At 42.0% G+C, this 27,419-nt stretch overlaps 1 protein-coding gene and 1 long non-coding RNA gene across 10 annotated transcripts in view; one reads left to right on the top strand and one right to left on the bottom strand.

Annotated features, from left to right (window-relative positions):
• The window catches only part of LOC105466567 (sorting nexin 25), a 149,420-nt gene extending 124,356 nt beyond the window's left edge, over positions 1-25,064 (top strand). For 4 of the 9 annotated variants that reach the window (XM_011715597.3, XM_011715598.3, XM_071092744.1 and 1 more), the window contains 9 exons: positions 735-866; positions 3,378-3,518; positions 7,303-7,416; positions 12,550-12,714; positions 14,572-14,689; positions 18,766-18,832; positions 23,047-23,228; positions 23,711-23,811; positions 24,478-25,064. In XM_011715597.3, the coding sequence (XP_011713899.2) occupies positions 735-866; positions 3,378-3,518; positions 7,303-7,416; positions 12,550-12,714; positions 14,572-14,689; positions 18,766-18,832; positions 23,047-23,228; positions 23,711-23,811; positions 24,478-24,558 (1,101 nt within the window). In that variant the 3' untranslated portion in view covers positions 24,559-25,064. The other 5 variants (XM_071092742.1, XM_071092746.1, XM_024788123.2 and 2 more) reach the window with 5 other exon arrangements.
• On the bottom strand, positions 8,544-11,658 carry LOC139362263 (uncharacterized). The gene is made up of 2 exons (XR_011620727.1): positions 10,981-11,658; positions 8,544-10,227 (listed from the first exon to the last, which is right to left on the bottom strand). It is a non-coding gene; the product is annotated as an uncharacterized lncRNA (long non-coding RNA).
• Positions 25,065-27,419: the final 2,355 nt, after the last annotated feature.

The raw sequence follows: 27,419 nt of genomic DNA, 5'->3' as shown, positions 1-27,419 counted from the left end.
GTTGTATATAGGGTTGGGTGGCAAGGGTCCAGCTTCTTTCTTTTGCATGTATGAGTATCCAGTCTTCCCATCATGATTTGTTGAAAACACTGTTCTTTCCCCCATTGAATGGTCTTGACACCCTTGTTGAAAATCATTTGACCATATATTATTTCTGGGCTATATTCCCTGGGTCTGTATGTTTGTCTTTATGCCAGTACCACACTGTTTTGATTATTGTAGCTTTGTAGTAAGTTTTGAAGTCAAGAAGTATTGAGTCCTCCAACTTTGTTCTCTTTCAAAATTGTTTTGGCTATTTGGGGTCTCTTGAGATTTTATATGAATTTTGGGATGAATTTTTTTTTTTATTTCTGCAAAAAACTGTTACTGAAATTTTGTTGGGGATTGCATTGAACCTGTAGATTGCTTGGGGTAGTACTGACAGCAATATTAATTCTTCCAATCCATGAACATGGGATGCCTTTACAGATATTTGTTTTCTTTAGTTTCTTTCATCAGTGTTTTGTAGTTTTCATTGTAGAATTATTTCACCTCCTTGTTTACATTAATTCCTAAGAATTTTTCTTAATGCTATTGTAAGTGGAATTTTTTTCCTAATTTTGTTTTTGGATTATTCACTGTTAGTGTATTGAAACACAGCTGATTATTCTGTGTAGACTTTGAATCCTGCTACTTTGCCGAATTGCGTAGTTTTAAGTGTTTTCATAACTCCCAGGATATTTTCCCTGTGGCAGATTGTTTCCAAGTTGAGGGATGAAATAATCCTAATAGAGAAAGAACGCACAGACCTTCAGCTGCACATGGCAAGAACGGATTGGTGGTGTGAAAACCTTGGCATGTGGAAAGCCTCCATCACCAGTGGAGAGGTAGGTTTGAGTGCTTTTCCTCTTAATTTATTTTTAAAGTTTGACTTTATTAAAAAAGATTTTATCCTGAAGAATGAAGATTGAGGGTAGAAGACTTATGCTCATTCTTTTAGACCATATTTGTCCTACCTTCCTTCCCCCATAATTTTCACTCTGGTTCGCTCATGACTGGGAACTATACAAGGCTGCGTGGTGTAGATCTGATCTCACTCCACTTCAAACAGCACGTTTTTCCTGTTCACTGGAATTGAAAGCAACTTTAATGTCCTTGAATTAGCCATTTATTTTTCCATTGAGGGTTGAAATGAATCTTGGAGCCATTTATTTTTCCATTGAGGGTTGAAATGAATCTTGGAGATGAAAAACTAAAAATGTAAGTGCATCTGATTGTTTCACCCTACTGACTTCAATTGCTTAAATTTCAGTATCTCTAAAATCTTCAATGAATATATTTTTTGAATTGTTTTGCTGTTTTTTTTTTTTTGAGGGATATGAGATAAGAGTTTGTAGAACATACTGTATCCCTTTTCATTTTTCTATAAAAATAATTTCATTTAGGAGGAAAGATGCTTATAGGAGTTTACGTCATTACTGTTGACAACTTCCTTCTCCCCTGCCCTACTGTCTGTCAAGTGGAAACCTGGCGATGAAAGTCATATAATGTGGTCGTTTGCATAACCACATTATATGCAAATATCAAGGTCCTGAGCAAGAGAGTGCTTTTTTTGGTCCTCAATGGTATTTCATATGACTTATCTTTGTTCTTCCCTGCCTTTCCATCAAGCCAGTGGCTTGACACTCTTACAGGGGTTGGGAGAGGGTCAATTCACAACCTTAAATTTATCTCTAGGTTGGATAGCAAAACAAAGCATGTTCTCCAAGACCTACCCTGAAAGGACACACAGTACATGAGAGCCTAACCAGGTGCCTGCTGCATGTCCTTGGCACTTGCTGGTGCTCCCATTAAGCTAAGCTGCTGAACAATACACATTTCTCCATGGAAGGTAGGGAGCAGTGGATCAGGGAAGGTCATGCCCAACCTCGGACTCCCACATAGAAACCCTCAGTAACTGCAGGTAGTTATTGTTTGGGTGGAAGTGGAGGAAGGTAATGGGCTCAGGGGAATGTAATGGCAAAAGCTGCTACAAGAGGCTGCTGGAGGACAGAATACAAATTCTGTTATCTCCTCAGTTTTGCTTAGAGCTGGCCCTGACACTTCACAGCATATTAAAATCATCTTCCAAAGGCAAATATTAGGGGAGGCAGAAAGGGAAGGAAGGAACGGAAACCATCACAAGGCTCTGTGCCCTGGCAGTCGGTTGCTGCTAAGGAGCTTGCTGAGGTACTCTGGCTGGGGAAAAGATAGTGGAAATGGGAAAGGGGTACCTGACGTCTGGAGCTCACAAAGCAGTCCCAGGAAGGTGCGGAAGATGCATTTTCATCAAGCCAGACATGCCTGTATTCTGTGCTAGCTGACTCATCAGAAGTGTGGTCTTAGGAAAGTCAGGTACCCTGTCTGTACCTCTACTTCCCTATCCTTACAGTGGGGTGATAATCCTGCCTCACAGAGGGGGTGCTCAGTAAACCTCTCATCTCTTTCCCTTGCCTTTCTTACTGACTCTAATTCAATTTATGATGCTAATTCAAGCTCAAATTCAATGCATTTTACATTTTTTTCTTTTATCTTCTTATGTTAAGTATAGTAGTGGCCTATTCTGGATTATTGTGTGTGTGTGTGTGTGTGCGCGCACACACACACACACAGACACACACAATATCTCAGTTGGGAGGTAAAGGAAATTTTATCTCCCAGTGTAAAATTTAATAAGAATAGAAATCAGGGCTTGTTGGATCCTGAAATTAAACTGGAGGTGCCCTCATCCTTCTCCGAGAGAGGTTCTGATGTATTTGGTGCCTGTTTGCTTGCTATTTATTTATTTTCAAAGTAACACAGGATGAACCTGCTGTTTAGTTTTCTTTTGCTGTGTAACACATTTCATGCTTAAAGCAACACCCATTTATTGGTCACACCTCTGTCGGTCTGGAGTCCAGCTCAGAGTGCCTTGGCTCCCTGCCGGCTGGATCACAGGCTGAAGTCAGTATGTTTCCCAGACTAAGGTCTTGTCTGAAGACCCAGTAAAACCCACTTCCAAGCTTATTCAGAGTGTTGGCAGAATTGAGTTCCTTTGGTCATGGAACTGAGATCTCTGTTCTCTTGCTGGCTTCCTTCTTGGAATTTGAATCTTTCTGACTTCCTTTCGTATTACTAGCTAGCAAAAACTCTTTGCTTTTAGGTTAGGCCCACCTAGGAAATCCCCCTATTTTAAGGTCTACTATGCCATATAATGTAACTTACTCGCTAGAATAAACTCTGTAATATTCACAGTTGCAGGGATCCTGCAGGGTACACCATGAGGAGGGAAATCTCCTTAGGAGGACACTTGCAAATCTTCCTGCTGCATCCGTTCACCATGCTTTTTGTTAAGTATCGATTTTGATGTTTTCCCCAAGGTTACAGAAGAGAATGGTGAGCAATTGCCGTGTTACTTTGTCACGGTAAGCCTACAAGAAGTTGGAGGAGTTGAAACTAAGAACTGGACAGTCCCCAGAAGGCTCAGCGAGTTTCAGAATTTACACCGGAAACTCAGTGAGGTATGAATACTCATGAATGCAAGATTCTAGAATTACTGCACAAGAGCTCGTTTCAATTTTTACACATAAGAAAACTGATTAATCTTCGTCCTTTGCTGTTGATACTGGCACAGTGGCATTTTCATCCTGACATTTGGAAATTGACTCATAGATCAAACCATCTAGTCTAGCCTAATTCCATCAGGACAGATAATTGTCTGATTTTCATTGTAAATCGCCAGAGAACCCTAGAGCTGGAAGAGACCTGAGCATCATCTACATCTCACACCTGGCAGTGGCCGATTGTGATTCATTGATGGTAGCGACATCAGTTACAAGTTGCAGCAGTAGAAAGAACGAACTGCACTGGATTCTCTCACATACACAAGGGAGGCAGTAAGGTGCAGTGCTTGGAGCACAGCCTCTAGAACCAGACTGCTCAGCTCTGAATGTCAGCTCTACTCTTCATGGCTGTGTGACCTGGGATTTATTTATTTACTTATCCATATATATATTTTGAGACGGAGTCTTGCTCTGTCGCCCAGGCTGGAATCCAATGGCACGATCTCAGCTCACTGCAACCTCCGCCTCCCAGGTTCAAGCGATTCTCCTGCCTCAGCCTCCCGAGTAGCTGGAATTACAGGCATGTGCTACCACGCCCAGCTAATTTTTGTATTTTTAGTAGAGACAGGGTTTCACCATGTTGGCCAGGCTGGTCTCGAACTCCTGACCTCAGGTGATCCACTAACCTCGGCTTCCAAAGTGCTGGGATTATAGGTGTGAGCTATGGTGCTCGGCCTGACCTGGGATTTATCATTCACTTGCTTTTTATCTCTTTTTCCTTATCAGTGAAAACGAATACTAATAGTGCCTACCTTATGGGGTTGTTACGAGAATTAAGGGAATATGTGTATGTAAAGCATTTAGAAGAATGTGTGGCACATGGTAAACACCATTGTGTTTTTTGGTAGTAGCAGCAGTAGTAATGAGCACTGTTTCATAGACCTTTGGTTTCGGTTTTATTTATGTGTATGTGTATATGTGCATTTTGGATTGCAATGTAAAATGTCTGAAAGCCACTAATCTAGGTTAATTCTTTTATTTGAGAAATGAGGGAAACTGATCCCAGAGCTTAACTGACTTGTCATAGGACATGTACATAATGGCTAAATCAAGATTATTAATAGAATCTTACTTTTAGATTATTCTTCCTACTTGTCCTCAGGAATTGCTGTCTTCTCTAATTCTCCTTCTGCTACGGGTCATTGCCTTTCTTCCCCAGCAGTGAACAGTTCTTCAATTATTTCTACTTGAATTTAGGTCCATTTTTCTCTTCCTCAGCGTGAACTGATACTGGTCAAACTGTAACTGTCATAGGGTCCAGCTGCTCGCTGCTTGTAGAAAGAAGCCATCATCATAATAACAAGAGTGAGGTGTGACAAAAAGAGAGTGAGATTTTATTATCCATGCTAGCAAGGGAAGGAGTGGGCAGAATTCTTACTAAAACTTTCCACCCTCAGCCAGGCATGTTGGCTCACGCCTGTAATCCCAGCACTTTGGGAGGCTGATGTGGGCAGATCCCTTGAGGTCAGGAGTTCAAGACCAGCCAGGCCAACATGGTGAAATCCCCATCTCTACTAAAAATACAAAAAATTAGTTGGGTGTGGTGGTGCACACTTGTAGTCTCGGTTTCTCAAGAGGCTGAGGCAAAAGAATCACTTGAACCTGTGAGGCGGAGGTTACAGCGAGTCAAGATCATGCCACTCCACTCCAGCCTTGGCGACAGAGTGAGATTCCATCTCAAAAATAAAAATAAAAATGTCCACCCTTGAATTGTGGAGGGAACCCAGGGGATTTTAAAGAGAGGGTTTGGAATGCAGAAGAGGCAGCGGGACTAGGAGTTGTCAGGTGGCGTGACCTGCCCTGATGGCTCGTCTTGAATTGTTGTTCCATCCAGTGAAGCAGCCGGCGCCGCTGTGGCTGGAGGTGTCTAGTCCGTATCAGGATCTGGCCCTTGAAGCTTCTAAGGAAATAGATGACCAGATAAGGAGCATGGTGTGTGCTTAACAAGCATGTGGGCAAATCAGTGTGCATAAAGCATGGAAGCATGGGATGGGGAAAGAAAGGGAGTGGAGGTTCACAGCACATTCCCAGGCTGCTCTTCAGAATGAAAGGAGACACATACGCAGCCTATCTCAAAGTTACATCTTGAGATTAAGGAGAAAGGAGGAAGGAAAACAAAGTTTGAAAACGCGGTTTGAAGCCACGCTGCTCCTTTACAAAACCTCATGGGCACCTCTCAGACTCCTCTTCTGTGAATGAAATGTGTCTCTGTTCTTTAACCTTGTCCCCAGAGTGGCTTTTTAACCTGTTTTCATCACTACACACTATAATTTCTTCAACTGCTTTTTAAGGACAGTGACCAAAACTGAATGTCATGCATGCTACATTTCTCAGACGACCTTTGGTCACCTTCGCAGTGTGGAAAGCAAAAATTTGTCTCAGTATAACAATGAATTTTCCCCAAAGTTGTTGAGTAAAATTGATACTACAGAAAAAATGTGTTGTTTTCTCTGTGAAAAACTATTGTGAAACCAAAGTTTAGTATCAAAGCAGGAGGAAAAAGAGTTGAGGGAAAATTTTGAAATGTCTTGGGAAAGTAAAATTTACTTAGACAATCGAAACAATTACATGGAAGCATTAAAAGAAACAAACATGGAAGTCCATGCCCGTCCTGTGTCCTCTTTCCTTGTCTGTGGACTGATGGCTGGGCTCTTGTCTTACCCCGGCCCTTTCCTACGGTGTGAGTTTTCCTGTTGTGAGAACGCTTCCTGTCGGCAGCTGTGACAGGAAGCACCTTTTTGGGTACTTTGTGATTCTAGTCTTCCCTTCCAGCTCTCACTGCCTGTTTCATTTCTCTAAAATTTCAGAGTTGTTGTAAGGATGAAATAACACATGCCATGCTTCTAGCACAGTGTCTGGTAGAAGGGAGGACTTAATCCACGAAGGGTGCTCTTTTCGTACTAGGAATATATTTTGTTAATATACTTACAATCTATAGTTTGCCACTGAGAGGCAGTAATAAGGCCGGGAGTGGTGGCTCATGCCTGTAATCCCTTTGGGAGGCCGAGGCAGGAGGATCGCTTGTATCCAGGAGTTTGAGACTGGCCTGGACAACATAGACCTTACCTCTACCAAAAATTTAAAAATTAGCCAGGCATGGTGGTGTGTGCCTATAGTCCCAGCTACTTGGGAGGCCGAGGTGGGAGAATGGCTTGAACCCGGGAGATCAAGGCTGCCATGAGCCATGATCATGCCACTACACTCAGCCTGGGTGACAGAGTGAGATCCTGTCTCAAAAAAAAAAAAAAAAAAAAAAACAGAAAAGAAATGCAGTAATAGAGCTACAACCCAAGTTTTCTTTGTTCCCATTGTTTACTTTTGTTAACTTTAGCTTTTTATGGAGATGTTATCAACACAACACCTTCTAGTTGAAAAACTTTCTGTGAGCCAGGTTTTCATTTGTCACATCATGTGCCGCTCCACGTGGTGTGCAGGTCCCTCGTACCAGCCTGGCCGTGTGACTTCCCAGCTCCCAGGGATCTGTAGGTTTGAGGATGTAGGTTTCCATCAGTTTCCGTTCCTCCCAGTTCTTCAAGCCTGATTAAAATGGGTAGGTTTTCACCTCAGAGGAACAAGTACAGGAGGAGGAGATTTGTTTTGTTCTAATTATTATTATTCTCAATCTTTTTTTAAGATTAAAATGTAATTTCAAAATACTAACATTTCATTTTTCCCCCCACAGTGCGTCCCTTCTTTAAAAAAAGTCCAGTTGCCTTCTCTTAGCAAGCTGCCTTTCAAATCTGTAGATCAAAAGTTTATGGAGAAGTCGAAGAATCAATTAAATAAGTTTTTACAGGTAAGCAAGTGAAAAATGTGGGATATGAGAGAAAAAGTTATTTGGGGTTAAACTGTCATCATTCTAAGAGCGTGGTAGTTTGGTTTTTGTTCTCACAAGCCATGCTAGATGCTAAAAAAATCTTGGGTGTTTTTTTGGTTTGTTTGTTTGTTTTTGGTTTTTGTTTGTTAGTTAGTTTGTTTTTGAGCTGGAGTCTTGCTCTGTTGCCCAGGCTGGAGCGAGTGGCGCGATCTCGGCTCACTGCAAGCTCCGCCTCCCGGGTTCCCGCCATTCTCCTGCCTCAGCCTCCCGAGTAGCTGGGACCACAGGCGCCCGTCACCCCGCCCGGCTAATTTTTTGTATTTTTAGTAGAGACAGGGTTTCACCGTGTTAGCCAGGATGGTCTCGATCTCCTGACCTTGTGATCCGCCCGCCTCGGCCTCCCAAAGTGCTGGGATTACAGGCGCGAGCCACCGCTCCCGGCCAGGTGTTTTTTTTAAATTAAAATAAAATGTACATCTAAAAATACACGTAAGGGTGTAACTGTCTCCATTTCACAAACTGAACACACCCACGTAAGTAGCAGCCAGTCTAACAAACTGATTTTCACCAGCAGCCCCCGGCTCCCTCCCATCACCGCCCCCCACCAAAGGGAACTGCTGTCCCAGCTCCCAACACCATAGATTAGTTACAGTTGTCTTTGAACTTTACATAAATGGAACCGTATGGTGTGGATTCCTTCGTCTCTGACTTCTTTCACTCATGATGTTCACGGGACTCGTCCATCGTGTCATCTTAGTTGTAGACGATTCATTCTTGTTGCTGTGAAAGGTTTTCATTGTGTGAATACACTGCATTCCGGAGTCATTCCATTGTTGATGAGCTTTTGGCTCCTTTCCACTCTGAGGCTTTTACCAAGAGTGCTTATATAAACATGTAATACTTGTCTTTTGGCAGATACATGTCGGCTGATGCCCAGAGATTAGGATTTTTCCGTTTTTCTTCATGGTCATAGCAGTTTTTATACCCTCCCCAGCAGTGTGTAAGGGTTCTGATTGCTCCACATCCTCACCAACACTTATTTTTTGCCTTTTTCCTCTTAGCCATTTTGGGTGTCGTGGTATCTCATTGTGTTTGGGGTTTTTGTGTTTTCTTTTTTTTTTTTTTGAGACGGAGTTTCACTCTTGTTGCCCAGGCTGGAGTGCAATGGCACGATCCTGGCTCACTGCAACCTCTGCCTCCCGAGTTCGAGTGATTCTCCTGCCTCAGCCTCCTGAGTAGCTGGGATTACAGGCACCTGCCACTACGCCTGGCTAATTTTTGTGTTTTTAGTAGCGATGGGGCTTCACCATGTTGGTCGGGTTAGTCTCAAACTCCCAACCTCAGGTGATCTGCCCACCTGGACCTCCCAAAGTGCTGGGACTCCGGGCATGAGCCACTGCGCCTGGCCATTTGTTGTGTCTACTTTTCTATTGTGCTGCTGCTCATCCTTTCCATAATGCTGTGTGGGTTTGTCCACAGTCTGGATATGAGTTCCTTGTCCGATCTTATGTGCTACAAATATTGTCCCCCTTTCTATCGATTGTCTTTTCCTTAATGATTTCTTTTAATGTACAGATGTTCTCAATTTTAATGTAGCCCACTTTATCATTTTTTTAAAAAATTATTTTATGGTTAATGCCTTTTGTGCCTATTAAGAAATCTTGGCCTACTCCAAGGCCCTGAAGATATTTTCTTAATTTCCTTTAAACACTTTATTATTTTCTCTCAGTCTGTTTTTAAATAATAAGGCCAAAGGTGTGCTGTCCTCAATAACAACCACTGTTTTTTCCTTTGCTGCACCATCTATATTCAGAGTATAATTGTTAATCACACCTTGGCTCTTAAAGCCCTGAAGTTCTCAGAGGCATGGAACTTTGCCTCATAAAACAAGTTTTGCCTATGCAGTAGAAGCTAGAAATTCTGAGACTGAAAAAAATACTCTGCATATTTGTATCCTTTAAAGAATTCTTTAAATTGACATTGCACTTTTACGTATTTATGAGGTATAGTTTGATGTTTTGATACATGTATATGTTATGATCAAATCACAGTAGTTAGCATATCCATCACCTCATGCATTTATCATTTCTTTATTTTTTTGAGACGGACTCTTGCTCTCTTGTGTCCAGGCTGGAGTGCAGTGGCACGATCTCACCTCATTGCAACTTCCACCACCTGGAGCTACCTGGGCTGAGGCAGCAAGCAGTTCTCCTGCCTCAGCCCCCCAAGTAGCTGGGATTATGCCACCACGCCTGGCTAATTTTTGTATCTTTAGTAGAGATGGAGTTTCATCATGTTGGACAGGCAGGTCTCGAACTCCTGACCTCAGGTGACCAATCTGCCTCGGCCTCCCAGAGTGCTGGGATTACAGGTGTGAGCGACCGTGCCCAGCCACATTTATCATTTCTTTGTGGCGAGAACATTAAAAAACCTTTCTTCTCGCTCCTTTTTGATATATAATACCTTACTGTTAGCCATAGTCCCCCAACTGAGCAATAGAACACCAGAACTTACTCTTCCTGTTAAATCGTAACTTTCCAGCCATTGACCAATCTCTGCCATCCTTACCTCCCCAGTCTCTGGTAACCACCTCTCTCTGCTTCTAATATATCTATTTTTTTTCAGATTATACAGATGAACGAGGTCATGCAGTATTTGTCTTTCTGGTTTGTTTCACTCAGCTTAGGTCCTCCAGGTTCATTCACGTTGTTGCAATTGGCAGGATTTCATTCTTCTTCATGGCTGAATAATATTCCATCTTGTTCAATCTTTTGACTTCTCTGAGCCACACTGCAAGAAAGAGGATTGTCTTGGGCCACACATAAAATACACTAATGATAACTGATGAGCTTTAAAAAAAAATCACAAAAAAATCTCATAATGTTTTAAGAAAGTTTACAAATTTGCATTGGGCCACGTGTAGCCCACAGGCTGTGGGTTGGACAAGCTTGATGTATGTATACCACATTTTCTCTATCCAATCGTCTGTTGAACGCCTAAGTTGATTCCATGTCTTGCCTCTTTATTATGAATAGTGCTGCTTTAAACATGGGAATGCAGATATCTGTTTGGCATACTGATTTCATTTCCTTCGGATACATATCCAGTAGTGACATTGTTGGATCATATGGTAGCTCTATTTTTAATTTTTTGAGGAGCCTCCGTACCATTTTCCATAATGACTGTACTAATTTACAGGCCCACCAACAGTGTACATGGGTTTCCTTTTCTTTCATATCCTTGCCAGCACTTCTTTTGTCTGGCGTGAGATGGTGTCTCCTGGCTTTGATTTATATTTCCCTGATTCATGATGTTGATCATTTTTTCATTTACCTGTTTTCTATTTTTATGTTTTCATTTGTCTCTATTCAAGTCCTTTGCCCACTTTTTAATGGGATTATTGTGTGTGTGTGCGCGCGCGTGTTTTGCTGTTGAATTGTTTGAGTTGTTTTCCTTCATAATTGAATATAATTTAAGGTCAAAGATTTACATCTCTAATGATTTCCCTATTAATATGCTGATTGTATTAAATTTGAGACTTACCATTAGTATCATCCTGCTATTTTGTGAAATGTTAGAGAGTAGATGAGGGAAGGACATCAAGGTAGGGGGAGAATATCTCACTCCTTCTGATCCATCTTCTCATACAAGTTGAACTGACCATTTAATTCTGAAAAACAAAGACTGCAGCATTCCGGGACAGGGAGGGCAGTAGGGGCACTGCCCATCCCCCTTAATCTCCTTCTCAATGGCGATGGCAGGGCCTGCCCACCTCCAGGCCAGTCTTCTGCAGGGTACGTGAATGCCGATGGTGCTCCATGGACCCTTTGTCCCCAGCGTGGCAGTATTGGGCCCTCTCAGAGGTGATTTTTCTAGGGAAGGTCATAGCACTTGTCAGGTCGTTCGCCATCTCAACAAATAGGATGTTGCCGTCATGGACCAACCCCTCTGGAACTGAACCTCCACCTCCCCCAACACTGTGTCATCAGAGGCATAGCTGGCTCCTGAGTGTTCCATCTCCCTACGTGGCTGACAGTTCCTGTAGGTTTACTTATTCCTAAGCCCGACGTCTTATAATACTAGATGTGTAAATATTCTGTGGTCACATTGTTAATTCTGCCATCTTACTATGTAGCACTTGCTTGTACATCGACAAGCTCAATTTATGTTCTTCTTTACTCTCTTCTAAGGCCAGGTAAGTACATACAGAACTTTCGGAGCTTTCCAGTTTGAGGGCCAGTAGAAACTTATATATGGCCAGGTGCGGTGGCTCACACCTGTAATCCCTGCACTTTGGGAGGCCGAGGCAGGCAGATCACGAGGTCAGGAGCTCGAGACTAGCCTGGCCAATATGGTGAAACCCCATCTCTACTAAAAAATGCAAAAATTAGCTGGTCGTGATGGCACGCGCCTGTAGTCCCAGCTACTTGGGAGGCTGAGGCAGGAGAATTGCTGGAACCTGGCAGGCGGAAGTTGCGGTGAGCCGAGATCGCGCCACTGCATGATGACCGAGGATGACCAAGTGAGACTCCGTCTCAAAAAAAAAGCAAAGAAACTGTTACCTAATTATGTAAACGCGCACTGCCTGGAAAGTGGCAGCATGGGGAAATGAAACTATTGCCTGGCAGGTAGTGCCACCATGTGATAACTCAAAGTTCTTTTTTTCAGCTGATGTACAAAGTCTGAATATAACCATAAAAGGCAATTTAGAGGTATCCATGTGTAATTTGCAAAAATTTAAGTTGGTCAAACACAGATGAGTGAAAGTTGTATTTCACAAGTGATAGCACCTGGATCTGTGAGCTGGAAAGTAAGAATCTTCCGCTGTACCAGGCGGTGCAGAGTGGAGTGAGTTCTACCTTCTGCATAGGTGTCTCCCATGAGCGGAGTGATTTGGGCACTACTAGTTAACCTGGAGAGGATTGTTTGCCGTTAAGATCATTAAGAGTTGATCTTATACAGTTTGTTTCAGGGGGAAGGGGAAGTGGTTTTAGGCTCAGAAGTCTGAGGAAAGTAAATTTGTGACAGCTCCGCCTTGCTTGCCTTTGCTTGTAGCTCCCAGCCGCACAGACAGTTTCCCACACTAGAGCATTAATCCTCTTTCTTCCACAGAATCTGCTGTCAGATGAAAGACTGTGTCAGAGTGAAGCACTTTATGCCTTCTTGAGCCCTTCTCCTGACTACCTCAAGGTTATTGATGTGCAGGGGAAAAAAAATTCCTTTTCATTATCCTCATTTTTGGAAAGACTTCCTCGCGACTTCTTCTCCCACCAGGAGGTGAGCTGTCCAAAGGGTGAACCACTTTTGTAGCGTATTTCAGCAGATACTAAGCTCGTGCTCCTCATGGGGGGAAGCACATCCCTCCATTTTCAGCCATCATCACTGTCACATTTTGAGGCACCTGCTTGTATTTCTGTATCTTAATTCTTCCAAGTGACTCGCAGTTGGAAGTGACTCGCAGTGACTCACTTCGGAGTTGGTAAGTGAAAGGAGAGTAGGAAGTTCTGCAGGAACCCCGCTACACACGGGGCGCCAGTCCCCAGGTCTAGGGAGGCCGAGTGTGGGCCGTCGTGGGTGGGGGCGGGGGATTCATGCTGAAGGTTCAGTAGAGGAGGTTGTGTTTATGGAATAGGCTGGAGGTCGTTGGCCTGGACTGGCGGCTTTGTGCCGTGCTCTAATGGAAGATGAGGTACAGCACAGAAGCGGGGAGGGGTGAGGTTCACGCCAGGCTGAGAGTTTAGGCTGTATTCTCAGGCATGAAGAAGCATGGGCTATACTGAAGCAGGATGATCTGGCAGTAGTGTGTGGATAAGGGAATGTATAGAGCCTGCAGAGCTTTCGATCTCATCTTCTGAACCCCAGACTTCTCTCCAGAGTAGGCTGTGCACTCCTGTGCACACCACGGAGGTACCTTGCCTGGCCCTCTTGCAAATTGCACAGGACCACCTCTGAAATGTGGCTTCCCCTCAGTCCACTGCCAGATGTCACTGCCTCTTCATCGGAGGTGGCTTCGAGTTTGGACAGCGGAACTGATGGTGAAAAGGAGCACACTGCTCTTCTGCATTCTCAGCTGGCGCGGAAGTCAGCACGTCCCACAGAGCACACCCATTCCTGCTCCGGTCCACACGTCTACCCTTGGCCCCCCAAGCGTCTCCCCCTCTTTCCTTCATGTGTCCGTCTGTACCTGGCTGGCTTACCTGTCTCACCTCCCTTTTACTCCTGAACCCCTGGAGTTGACATATGGCTCAGTCACTCTGTGAAGTGACCTGAAGCTGCCAGTGGCTTCCTCTCAGTCTTTACCTTTCTCAGCCTCTTTGAGGCGTTTGCTGTTGCTGGACTTCTGTGATGCTGTGAGGTTTTAGGGAACTCCTCTAGCTTTTATGACTTCCCCGTCCCTTCCTCTGCTCGCCTGATGTAAGTACCTCCCAAACACCTGCCTGGGCCCACGTTTCAGCTGCTGCCTCTACGCAGACATTGCGGTACACTTCCTCAGCTGCTTCCAGCACCTAACGTCGGCACCTCTGGGACAGCACTGTGTCCTGCCCTGTGTGTCTGTCAGTCTCCCCAGAAGGCACCTCACACTCATTTGCACTAGCCTGGTGCCTGGTAGATCATATGAGTTTTTAACTGAAACCTGCTGATGTGCAGATGAAGAAATGGGACTATCCGAAGGACAGAATAAAAGCTTAAGTCACAGCTTTAAAAATAACCAAATTACTTTAAAATGCATGTTTGTAAAAAAAAAAAAAAAAGTGAATTTAGAAATATTTACTTCCTGCTGTTTTAAGGGAGAGAAAACTAAAAAAAATAAAATGAAATAAAAGCCTTAGTTTTGAAATTCAAAATGGTTAGAAAACTATTTTATTGTCTGTTAATTCACTATTAATTAACGATTATTAATACAGTGACAGATTTTTTAAAATTAGCTTATTTTAAGCCTTGAATAAGGCTCTAGAATCAAGCTTTTCTGATTCTGTCCTCTGTGTTGAGAATGGATAGTTTCTGCATGAAAACTGAAAAATTAAGGCTAAAATATGAGTAGATAGTTTGGGATTTACACTTGAAAAAGGAGAACAACTCTGCCAATTTTCTTGGATAAGTTATCTGCTTCCTGTGACTTTGCTGTATTCCCAGGAGGAGACAGAGGAGGACAGTGACCTGTCAGATTATGGCGATGATGTGGATGGGAGGAAAGACGCCTTGGCTGAACCATGTTTCATGTTGATTGGGGAGATTTTTGAACTTCGAGGAAGTAAGCTTCTTTGTTATTGTTTAGTGGTATTTGCTAGTTAAGTGGTATACATAATCGTACATGCACATGCATTTAATATCCCTTTATTGCTGAAATGCATCAGACATGTATTTATATTCATGCTTCCATTCATTCAACATAGCCTTTTAAGAGCCAACCCAGGCCAGGCGCAGTGGCTCACGCCTGTAATCCCAGCGCTTTGGGAGGCCAAAGTGGGTGGATCATGAGGTCAAGAGATCGAGACCATCCTGGCCAACATGGTGAAACCCCATTTCTACTAAAAATACAAAAATGAGCCGGGCGTGGTGGCGCATGCCTGTAATCCCAGCTACTTGGGAAGCTGAGGCGGGAGAATCACTTGAACCTAGGAGGCGGAGGTTGCAGTGAGCCAAGATCGCACCACTGCACTCCAGCCTGGGTGACAGCGAGACTCTGTCTCAAAAAAAAAAAAGAGCCAACTAGACACTATGCTACATATACCACCCCAAGACAGATATCATCTCTGTCCTAACGTAGCGTAGCATCCTGATGTACTTTGCACCATGTTCCTCTGACTACAGAAGGTTGGAATCCTTTTTATGTGACTTGGCGTAGCTTCATTGCCTTATCACTAAAAGTTATACAGAAAACTATTCTGCATAGCACAGTAAGAATCCTGTTGTTAAGAGTGAGTTTTGGTGTTAGGATAATTCCATGGCAAGGACGTGGGAATGCCTCTACCCTGTTTTTCAGCTACCTTTTTTCCTCTTGAGCAGTAGTTCTTCACAGAGGGAGGGAGGGACATATGGTGATGTCTGAAAATGTTTTTGATTGTCATACCGTGGAGTGAGGGGTGCTACTGGCATCTCGTGGGTAGAGTCTGGGATGCTGCTAAACATTCTACAGTGCTCAGGACAGCCCCGCGGCAGAGTTATCCTGCTCCAAATGACAGCAGTGCTGGAGTTGAGAAATCCTGCCCTAGTGATTCCTCAAGGAGAGATGTATGTAGAAGAAACCACTGTAAAATGGGGATCAAAGTTCTGTTTCTTTAAGAGCTGTACAAGTGCCTCTCCCCGAAAGCATCACCTTGGTGACAGGTAAACTGGACTTCCTGGCTTAGTGTTGAGCGTTGAATAGGACTTAATACTACTCTCCGTCCACACGTTCACAGCTCCCAATACTCTAAGTCTTGACACCAGCAGACTTTGTCATACCTGGAGCCTCAGTACCAGCTAGAGATATGGCGGGTGCCCACGGGCACACCTGACCACCTCGAAGGGGAAGCAAATGATAAGAGCAAGGGTTAGTAAGACTCAGTAATGGCACCAGCCAGCCAAACAGTGCAGCGGCAATGTCCTGGGCTCTGTCGTTCACATCAGCACCTTTTCCCTTGAGGCAAAGGAGTAGGCTACCAGTTGGTCTTACATAGGAAATGGGGCCATGGATCCCTTCTCATTTATAAATCCCTTAACATGTCACTTAAAGAATTGTTAACAGATGAAAAAATTTCAAGTGCAACTTGAATTTGTCTTCTGTGTCTTAATCCTCAGTATCTCCTACAATGCCTGATCCATCGTAGGTGATCAGTAACATGCCTGGATGGATGCTCTGATGAATGAATAGGCAAGAAAAATGTTAAGTGCCAGAATGAATTATCTTTGCTATCTTTGCTTATTGACCTTTTTCTCCTTCTGAGCCAAAGCTAAGAGAATGTATAATGTCAGTCATCAAACACTTTGAGAGCTTCTGAGCCAAAGCCAAGAGAATATATAATGTCAGTCATCAAACACTTTGAGACCATATGTTTTAGATACAGATCTGTAGGGAAACAAAAACATATCAGATGCAGATTCTGCCATCAGTGAATTTTCAGATTAAGGGGTCCAAAAATGTAATTCACATTAAGCGATAGACAAAATGAAATTCTAAAGTGCAGGCAGAGATTTACACATAAGGATATTTTAGCATAATTACACTAATGAAAAGTTGGAACTAAGATAAATTTTGGAAATGGAAGATAACTTACTGAAGATGTATCTATATGGTGGCATATCATCCACATATGAAAACTCCTTTCAGATAAAAAACCTAATAGCCTTTCAATATTTGGGACGCTTTAAGACATACATAGTGATGTTTAACTTGATTCAATATAGACAAATAATAATCTACCCAAAGTCTGACTCTTCTTTGGTGAAATGTGGCCCATTAAATCATGCATCTCCCCAGTTTCCTATAGAGTTGATAAGAATGAGGGCCCTGTCCGAGCCTTCATCATTGTTTTTGTCTTTGCTGTTGGTACAGAGCTTAAGAGACACGGTAGGCGTGTCAGAGCCAGTATCAGCCAGAGCAGGGCTCCTCACCATGCCTGTAGCATGCACTTCCTCCATCTCTGCCTGCTCGGAGCATATTTGGTTTTGCTAGTGGCATTTCAGAGAGAATAAATAGAACCTCATTTATAATGAGATGTGATCTATTCGTCATCAGCAGAATCCTAGTGCTCGTGCAGCTGCCTCTGTGGCTTTGAACAAACAAGACTTTGGAGTAATGGGGCTCGTGTGTATGTGGGTATCGGGGGGTATTGGGGACTAGGGAAGGTGAGGGAAAAATAATAGAGTAAGGGGCTATCAGTGATAGAAAATTTGTAGCAAAATGAGTTTTGGTTTTTGCTCTAGTATACAGAAAGGGACCAGTAATACCCCTGCCCCTTTCTTTTTAAAAATAACCCCCTGGTCATCAGGCACTCTTCCTAGAGTTGCACTTGTCCTCAGACCCTCTAGGTATGAGCCACCTCTTTCCTGCCCTAGAAAGGCAAAGTGAAGTTATCATCACTGACAGACGATCATCCCAGCCTCAACGCCAATCTAAAACGAACACGTCTACATGCTTGGCAGCATTCCAGCAAATTCCATCAAAAAGTTTAAGACATTTTTGAGGTATGGTTCCGACTCTAAGACTTGACTTTACATGAGGGATTCATACTACTTTAACTGGATATTTTGATCCATTAAAAAATTTAGAAATGGCTTTAGAGTATATTGAAGTCTAATGCCAAGTCTATGTTTTCTATGATTTTTATTTGTGTGGTTGCCCTTGTACAGAGATGTCTGGGAATTTGCCATTGTTACTTTTTCTTAGTGGATACAAGAGCCCTGAACTCCTGGCCCCATTATGACTGAGTCTGAATTTCTTATTTCCTCGTATGTCAGTAGCCAAACACTTCAATAGATGGAGGTGAATATATAAATGAAAATTTGGGTTTAAGTTCCAATTTGTGAACCTAAAATATCCTCATAGCATTTCTTTGCCTTCTGTTGGTTTATGTTCATTTTCTATACCTATAAAAATGTGTCTCTATGTCAATAATAAAAGTGTAGATCTGTAGAACCCTTCACAGTCTTTTTCACACACATGGGGAAAGACCTTCAGTGCAAAGAAAGACACATGTTAATACCATCCTTTCCAGAGGAGGAAATTGGGGTTCAGAGAAGGTGACTTGTGCCCTGCTGCTGGGGGGTGGCGCTGGAGACTACAAATTCATTTCTCATTCAGGGTCCTGGCTCTTCACCGTTCACTTATCCTCTCCCAAATACGTGGTCTATATAAAGTACACAGTGATCTGCAAACTGCTTCGAACGGGAACAGTTAGACCCGTCAGTTCATTAATATTTCAAAATACTTGACTGCAGATGTTTCTCATTCCGCAGTGTGTTCAAAATTGGGTTCAGCAAGCAGACAGAAATCTAAAATAGAATTACACTGTGTGCTGGCAGAAAACAGACATGTTGTCAGTAGCCCAGGGACAGATGAAGTACTCTTAACACTTGCGAGCTCAGCTGTTGGGAGGCATTGAAACACTGTAAAAACTCTGCTTTCATCTCATCAGTTGCTTAGTAGAAAATGAAAGCCTAGTCAGAAGAGTTTTCCTGAGCAGAATTTCGCTAACCTAAACCCAAATTCTGCAGATGTCATAGTCTTGACTTGATGGCAGGACTCAAATGATCTTAAGTGGTAAGATTTATGCTTTGTACAGCTATGAAAATGTCCCAAATTGTGATACCCTGTGATAAAAAGTTTTCCTCTGGTTTCTGTTTTAGTGTTTAAATGGGTGAGAAGAACATTAATTGCCCTCGTTCAGGTCACTTTTGGAAGAACCATCAACAAGTGAGTTGTATGAAATTAATATTTGGATCCATGCCGTACTCTTTTGCCTTGACAGTCAAATTACCGTATGATCTAGCAGCCAGTGATTTAACTGAAAGTCTTTTATTTTCTCTCTCTTTTCATTTCTGATATGATTCTAAGATTGGATAGGAGAATCGGTTTCTGAAAGAATTTCTCCCACAGAATGCATGTGGCGAGTTAGATAAGAAAAGCTTGAGCTACTTCTGCACTCTGGCTGGCGCGGGTCAGGAGGCTGTGCTCTGTAAAGCTCCCCTTTGATCACCACAACTAGTTTGAGTATCTTGGGTAGAATGTTTTTATGTCAAATAATGAGAATCAGTTTAAGGTTTAGACTGTAAGCCAGAAGGAAAGTAGGATGAGCATCACATGGCAGGCATTTACTTAGAGGAAAATACAGACCATATATTAAGGTTTTTAGAGTTGTCTAGCACTGAAGTGCTAACTCTTCTTGTTAGTTAATATCTGAGTATCCACTGGGGTGCATGTGTGGCCCTGTCATCTAGCACTGTTATAAGCCATATGTATATTCTAAACTATATTATATTATCCATATACATAAAGGTATTATATACTTATACCGGTCTTTCGCTGAGTGTTCTAATGTTGCTCATAAAAAGTAGTCCACATTTTGATCATTCATTTATGAAAGCCCTGGGTTTGTTATTGAGAACTCAATTAATACAGTCAATTATTATCAGTTTCTAAGAAATTATTGGAATTTTTCATAACTGCAAAGTCACGTAGCCAATAGAAGTTGAATAGATTTAGATCGGTTTAGGCCTGAAAGGGGGTCTTAGAGATTAGTCTAACTCCTCATTTTGTTGGTGAAGAAGTGGAACCAAAGAGATCAACTGCTTGTCTGAAGTCACCAGACCCATTAGCTGACCTAACCTGGCCCCCTGGCCTGGTGCCTGCTTCATCTCTACACCTGGAATTTGGAAATACTGTTATCAAGATCTTTTATATGGTAACTCTATACCCAGAATTCTTCACAAGATAAACATTATGATTTCCTGCAGAATAGGAATATGAGTCAGCTTCTAGAAATTAAAAAAAAAAAAAATCACTTTTTGATATAACAAAATAAGTTTTAAGGTGAAATTATCAGATTTTCCCAAGTGAAAGATTTAGTGATCAGACATTGGTACAAGGTTAATATGATAGTTTTACCAAATAAAGCTTATAGATTTTTATAGGAAACACTGTAAAGAACATTTGCTATTTTTTTTTATTGATTTGCCAATGAATATATTTTCCTTGTGGTCAGAAACAAAAGTTTACTTCTACCTAAGGTTAAAAAAAAATAGTTTTAGTTGGCTGGACACAGTGGCTCATGCCTATAATCCCAGCACTTTGGAAGGCTGAGGTGGGCAGATTGCTTCAGCCCAGAAGTTCAAGACCAGCCTGGGCAACATGGTAAGACCCCGTCTCTACAGAAAATAAAAAAATTAGCCAGGGGTGGTAGTACACACATGCCTGTGATTCCAGCTCCTCAGAAGGCTCAGGCGGGAGGACTGCTTGAGTCCAGGAGGTCAAGGCTGCCGTGAGCCACTGCATTCCAGCCTGGATGAAAGACCAAGACCTTTCTTCCAAAAAAAAAAAAAAAAAGCTGTAATTGTCCATTACAGGCTTCTTTAGTTGACCTAAGTATCATAGGCTTTTGTTCTAATCAGAAAAACTGGCCTGTTTACTTTTTTGTTTTAGTCTAAGGCAAACAAACCTCTTTTGTATTGACAAGCCTTAGATAAAGAAATTCCCCCAAAAATGCCAGGCACGGTGGCTCACGTCTGTCATCCCAGCACTTTGGGAGGCCGAAGCAGGTGGATCACTTGATGTCAGGAGTTCAAGATCAGCCTGGCCAACATGGCAAAACCCCATCTCTACTAAAAATACAAAAATTAGCCGGGCATGGTGGGTGCATGCACCTGTAATTAAAAGAAATTCCCCAGATGGCCTTCTGTTTCTCAGTACTCAGGACTTGCTAATTTAGTTCCTTTTCAGTTTCAGCAAATCATGCATACTTTCCTTGCTCCTATTTATGATATTGGCTCTTAATTATAAAATGAGCAGCCGTGGGTTGTGAGTGGTGCATAACATCAGGCAGTTATTTTCACGGGGATGGAGAAGAGGCACGTGTAGAGGATTTGCAGGCTGTTGATTTCATTGGGCTTTTTGTCAAGTAGTGATCATGGAGCACATGGTTCTTTGCTATTTTTGCCTTCAGCAGATGATGACGCATCATGAAATTAAGCAGCAGCACAGTGTGTGTCTCTTGCCTTGTAGACTACAATTTCACATGCTAGAATTGCTTCAAAAGCATCGGACGGGCTTCGGCTGATAGAAAGTCAGATCTAAATCGGTAGAAAATAACTTAGATGATGACCTTTATGAAGAGTCACTTCCTAATCTCAAGTTGTAAACTGACATTTTAGGAAGGTAGGCAGGCAGGTCAGTAGATGCTCTCGTGAACCACAAATTCCGTTAAATTAATAAACTTATTTTATATGGTCTAGATTTGAATTGCACAGTTCCAAGAAATATAGAGAAGAGTCTGGGAGATGTGCAGCTATAGATGGAGATGACAGTGTAGTTTGACTCATAGTGGAGTTTAGATGTACATTCAATAGTGACTGACTACTATGTGCAAAGTACTGGACTTGAAACATCTATTTTAGATACTATCTGAAAACCTTACATTGTCCATTTAAAATTCTGGTTGGAAGTCAGATTCTTCAAGGGCTTTTTAATATATTATTATTCATGAATTGAGTTTGAAATGTGAAGTCCTTCTGGCACAAATAGTCTAAGATGATTCTTTTCCCCTTTTTGATGGAGAGACTTTCTCCTCCCAACCTCACAACCACTCTTGGGCTCTTTGAACTGTGTGTAGTTGTCTCTTGACAGCAGAGGACCTGTAACTGGTTAGAATTTGACTAACGACTGGCCCGGTACGGTGACTCACGCCTGTAATCCCGGCACTTTGGGAGGCTGAGGTGGGCGGATCACAAGGTCAGGATATCAAGACCATCCTAGCTAACACAGTGAAACCCTGTCTTTACTAAAAATACAAAAAATTAGCTGGGCGTGGTGGCACATGCCTGTAGTCCCAGCTACTTGGGAGGCTGAGGCAGGAGAATCGCCTGAACCCAGGAGGCGGAGGTTGCAGTGAGCTGAGATTGTACCACTGTACTCCAGCCTGGGGGACAGAGCGAGACTGTCTCAAAAAAAAAAAAAAAGAATTTGACTAATGACTGACGAAATGGGGTTGTGTGGAAGACCTGGGTAACCAACTCAAATGCGTAACTGTGCAAGTCAAATGCCTGCCACCCAGTTTTCGTTCTTGTGGAATTTTGAAATTGGCCACATAGCGGTGTATCTGTGAAAGGGACTGTCTTTTTCCTTGCCTCATGGGCATGTGAAGTGCTTTATGTGGATCCGAGTATCCTGCCCAGCATTCTCTGCCACAGCAACACTAAAAGACGGCTATGGAAAGCCTGCTCCTCCTGCAGGCCTTCAGGACCCCAGACCACTTCTAACAGTCTTTAAATGGATTTATGTTTTCACCTTATAACACTTCATGGAAATGTTGCAGTCTGCAGACAACTCAATCTCTCTGTTCTTGTCTTTATAGACTGAACACAGCCAACATTTGGAGAAGTTAGTGCCAATGACAAAACTAGCTCTAGGAATAAATGGTCATGCAGTATTACCAAAATAAAAAAATTGGCCAGGCGTGGTGGCTCACACCTGTAATCCTAGCACTTTGGGAGGCCAAGACTGGTGGATCACCTGAGGTCAGGAGTTCGAGACCAGCCTGGCCAACATGGCGAAACCCCATCTCTATTAAAAATGCAAAAATCAGCTGGGCGTGGTGGCACGTACCTGTAGTCCCAGATACTCGGGAAGCTGAGGCAGGAGAATCACTTGAACCTGGGAGGCGGAGGTTGCAGTGAGCCGAGATTGCACCACTGCATTCCAGCATGTGTGACAAAGCAAGACTGCATCTCAAAAAATAATAATAATTAAAAATATATATAACTTTCAGAGCCAGAGTTTAAAAAATCCAATTCCTAGTTTTTTCATCGAACATTTAGGTCAGGCTGTATCTTAACCTTCGCATTGATAAGTGCCTTTTGAGAGCAGAGTACACAATTTCTAAAAACCTCATCCAAGAAATCTTCTTCTCTTAAAAGACAAATCCGGGACACAGTCAACTGGATTTTCAGTGAACAAATGTTGGTCTACTACATCAATATTTTCCGGGATGCTTTTTGGCCACATGGGAAGTTGGCACCACCGACCACAATCAGAAGCGAAGAGCAAAGTCAGGAAACAAAACAGAGAGCGCAGCAAAAGCTGCTTGAAAACATTCCAGGTGAGGCCTGGGCTGTTACAGATCATGAGGGAATGTGAACCCCATTGAGGTGATTTTCATTTATGTCTTGCAGGAACCATTTTTTACAATGAAAAAAAAAAAAAGGATCATACTCTTTTAAGCCATTTTTTGTCACTTGCTACTGAGAATGTTAACTTGAAAAATGTTTTAGAACAGATAATAAACTTTGTGTTTTGGAAATCCTGCTAAAGTATAGTGTTTTGAGAGCTTAATTTTTAGCAAAACATTAACATTTTAATTATTAAAATTAGTAGTTGCAACATATTAAAACTGTAATTTGTATAAATGCCTTATGTTGAAAAATTCTCTCCTGAAGCATTTGCGAGAACTGACCATTCATGTTTCTCATGCCTCCATGTCTTTATTGACTGAATGTGTATAATGTTATATTCCTTTCACCGCAAAGCTATGCACTGAGCACTTTATCAATAGCAGCATAGAATATAAACTTAATTTTTCAGATATGCTTCAGAGCCTTGTTGGACAGCAAAATGCCCGCCATGGCATAATAAAAATATTCAATGCACTGCAAGAAACAAGAGCCAACAAGCATCTGTTATACGTGAGTGAATTAAAGCCCAGGGGGTTTTCTGCTTCATTTTTGTCTGTTTCTTCATTTGGTTAGAAAAAGCATGTACCCCAGTGGCTGCACGCTCGCATTCTCACAGACTAGTCATTTCCCTTGACTTTTTTTTTTTTTTGAAACAGAGTTTCGCTCTTATCCCCCAGGCTCGGGTGCAGTGGCGTGATCTCGGCTCACTGCAACCTCTGCCTCCTGGGTTCAAGCAATTCTCCTGCCTCAGCCTTCCGAGTAGCTGGGACCACAGGCGTGCACCACCACACCTGGCTAATTTTTGTATTTTTAGTAGAGACAGGGTTTCACCATGTTGGCCGGGATGGTCGCTAACTCCTGACCTCAGGTGATCTGTCTGCCTCCGCCTCCCAAAGTACTGGGATTACAGGCAGGAGCCACCGTGCCCATCCTCCCTTGACTTTTGATATAACATTGCCGCCTAACTGGTTGGTTTTCTTATTTCAGCAAAGCCAACTGTTTCCCAGTCATCTCTCTGATTATAGTTACCAATATTAAATACTGTTTGAGAGTTACTTGTTTACTGAGATTATTTCAGACCTAAAATTACACTTTTCTCTTAGACGCAGATATTTATTTTGAATAAACCCTTGGAGAAAAACATTTTTCTACTTTTTTCCTTCTTTCTTGGTTCAGGTGCTGATGGAACTGCTGCTAATTGAACTGTGTCCTGAGCTGAGAACTCATTTAGATCAACTTAAAGCTGGCCAAGTTTGAGACTGCACAAATAAACCACCAGAAAAATGTCTGTGTAATAATAGACATGAAACATTTTCCTCTTTTCCACAGAGGGCTTGACTGAGAACCATACTGATTTTTATTTTAGTTACCTCCCTCTAGTTTTATGTGAAATCAGCAGAATCGGGGAGGACGGGACTTATGCTGTGGTAGGCAACAGAAAAAAACTTCTATTGATTTTTATTTAATATAAATACTTTAAAGATCAACATACTGATTGAAATACAGATGTTAATATGTGAGCACCTAGGAAGTATTTTAAATATTTATGAAAATATTTTGTTTTAAAATGAACTATGAATATTGTACAGTTAATTTCCTCACTGAGGATTGTGAACTTTCTTATATTATTTCATGTATATTGAAGAACATTGTTGTGCAATGCTTTGTGTAAAGCTATTGTGAAGATTTTATTGTCTTTATTTTTACCAAAGATTTCCCATAGTTTTAGCATTCAAAGCAATAAAATATAAAAATGAATCTCAGCGCTCTATGATATTTAAGATACTTATATCTCAAAGAGGTTGAAACTCTACAGGCAGTTCAAATATTTATTGAATGCCTTTTTAGAGAAAACGCTATGCACTTAACTACTTCTGCAGGGAAGTAAAAGTTTGCTGCCTTCTCCAGAAACAAAATAAATCTGTGAAAATATATGATTTTTAGTGAGCAGAAAGAGCCAGATTAGTGCTTGAAGTGAGGCATTAGGGAGGAGAGATGGGAGCTGACCCTTGGAGTATGGGCAGGGCGGAGATGGGGGAGCGGAAGGAGGAAGGCAGCTACTTCAGGGGCTCGGTTGTATCATCGAGCCTTTTAGACCATAAGGGCATTAGGGGAGATCCAGAGGACAGACTTCCTGTTACTGATAGTGGGACCATGGACAAGTACTTCATTTTCCTGGGTTTCACCATCTATTATGTGACAACAACATACTTTCCCCTCTCTAATCCCCAAGAATATTGAAAACAACACAAACAAGTAAAAGGTAAAAATTCAGTTTGAATCCCTGAAACATACTCCCCTAATGCCCCAGTATGTAACCTGTGCCAGTTTATATACGTATAATATACGTATCATACCTGCCAACTTCTTGATAAGAAACAAGTTCTGAAAGATAAATGATTAAAAATTAGTAAAGCAAATGTTATCCTTAAGATTTTTTTCATTATAGCTTTTTTATCCTTTTTTCAGACCGTGATATTTGACACTTAAAAAAATACCCAAAGTTGGCTATTGATAAAAATTATCCTTCAAAAGACTACATAGAAAAAAACAGATAAAATACATTCAAGGAAGAGAGGCAAGGTGAAGTTGTCAAGCCCAGAGAACTTATCATAATACAATTATTGGAAATGTCCATTTTAGGCATAATTCTATGCTATCATTTAAACTGTAGCTGTTAAGTTTATATTGCAAATGAGAAAGATCACTATTATTTTGTCTCTATATTTATTTATGATAAATTGTCATTTTTCCATGAGATATCAGCTATAAGGAATCTTAGAGAAGGAGTGTGTGTGTGTGTGTGTGTAAGAGTCATGATCTGGAAGCCTCAGCTCGAGTTACAGACTCACCGCACTCGCAGGTCAAGGGGTTTACTACTGTCCTCAGCAGTGGTAGTTTGCACGGGCTCACTTGTGCCAGAGCATCAGCTTTATGGTAACTACAGTAAACTGAAATTTTACATTCTGCATTGGATTTATGGAAGACATTTGAGCACAGCATGTTACCACATATGGCACACGTCAAAGTGTATGATTTCTGAAACCCATCTTTTAATGGCAGTTTAAAAAGTGCTCTTTAGTTAGGGTCGATCTTTTATTATGTTCCTATTTTAAGATTCTTTTTTTTTTTTTCTGGAGACGGAATTTCGCTCTTGTCGCCCAGGCTGGAGTGCAATTGCACAATCTCAGCTCACTGCAAGCTCCGCCTCCCGGTTTCAAGCCATTCTCCTGCCTCAGCCTCCTGAGTAGCTGGGACTACACGCCCAGCTAATTTTTGTATTGTCAGTAGAGGAAGGGCTTCACCACGTTGGCCAGGCTCGTCTCGATCCCCTGACCTCAGGTGATCTGCCCGCCTCGGCCTCCCAAAGTGCTGGGATTACAGGCGTGAGCCACCGCACCCAACCCTAAAGATTCTCGGGAGGCTGAGGCAGGAGAATGGCGTGAACCCGGGAGGCGGAGCTTGCAGTGAGCCAAGATCGTGCCACTGCACTCCAGCCTGGGTGACAGATAGACTCCATCTCAAAAAAAAAAAAAAAAAAGAATCTTTAGGAACTGGATTAAGTGTGGAGAAGAGAATACTGGTTGGGAATTTGGATCTTCAAGTGGTTGAAGGAATGTTACATGGATGGTATTAAGAGATTTGAGACAGAAATACATGACAATTTGAGATATCTCAAACCTGAGTCTGTTGAAATTTCTTCCCTTACGCAAAGACAAAATGAAGTTTCAAGCAATACAGACAAGCCAGAACATAAAACTAGAGCAAATACTTTTCTGCCATTCAACAGTTTAGTGACTGTCACCTCCATATTAACTGCATTTTCCCATGACGAAAAAGAAATCTTGTTTAAATCCACTGTCGGGATGGTTGTGATTTATAAAATAAAGCCACATCATTTAATATGTTTATTTAAAAAGGGATAGTTAAGGTATTTCTGAGACCTGTCTTCGATATGTATATTTGTTTCACAAATGAATAGCCTTGTACAGTCTTAAGCATATGGATCTTACTGTTTTTACTGTCACCTTTTGCCTTCATAGATGTCATCTATATAAGGAAAGCCTTTTGCTAATTTAACAGTATTTAGTTGTAGTTCTTGTAGATGATTTCATTTA

The sequence above is a fragment of the Macaca nemestrina genome, chromosome 3, assembly GCF_043159975.1.
Source record: "Macaca nemestrina isolate mMacNem1 chromosome 3, mMacNem.hap1, whole genome shotgun sequence".
Taxonomy (NCBI): domain Eukaryota; kingdom Metazoa; phylum Chordata; class Mammalia; order Primates; family Cercopithecidae; genus Macaca; species Macaca nemestrina.
Note: the sequence above shows the minus strand (reverse complement) of the source record. Positions and strands in the feature narration are given on the sequence as shown.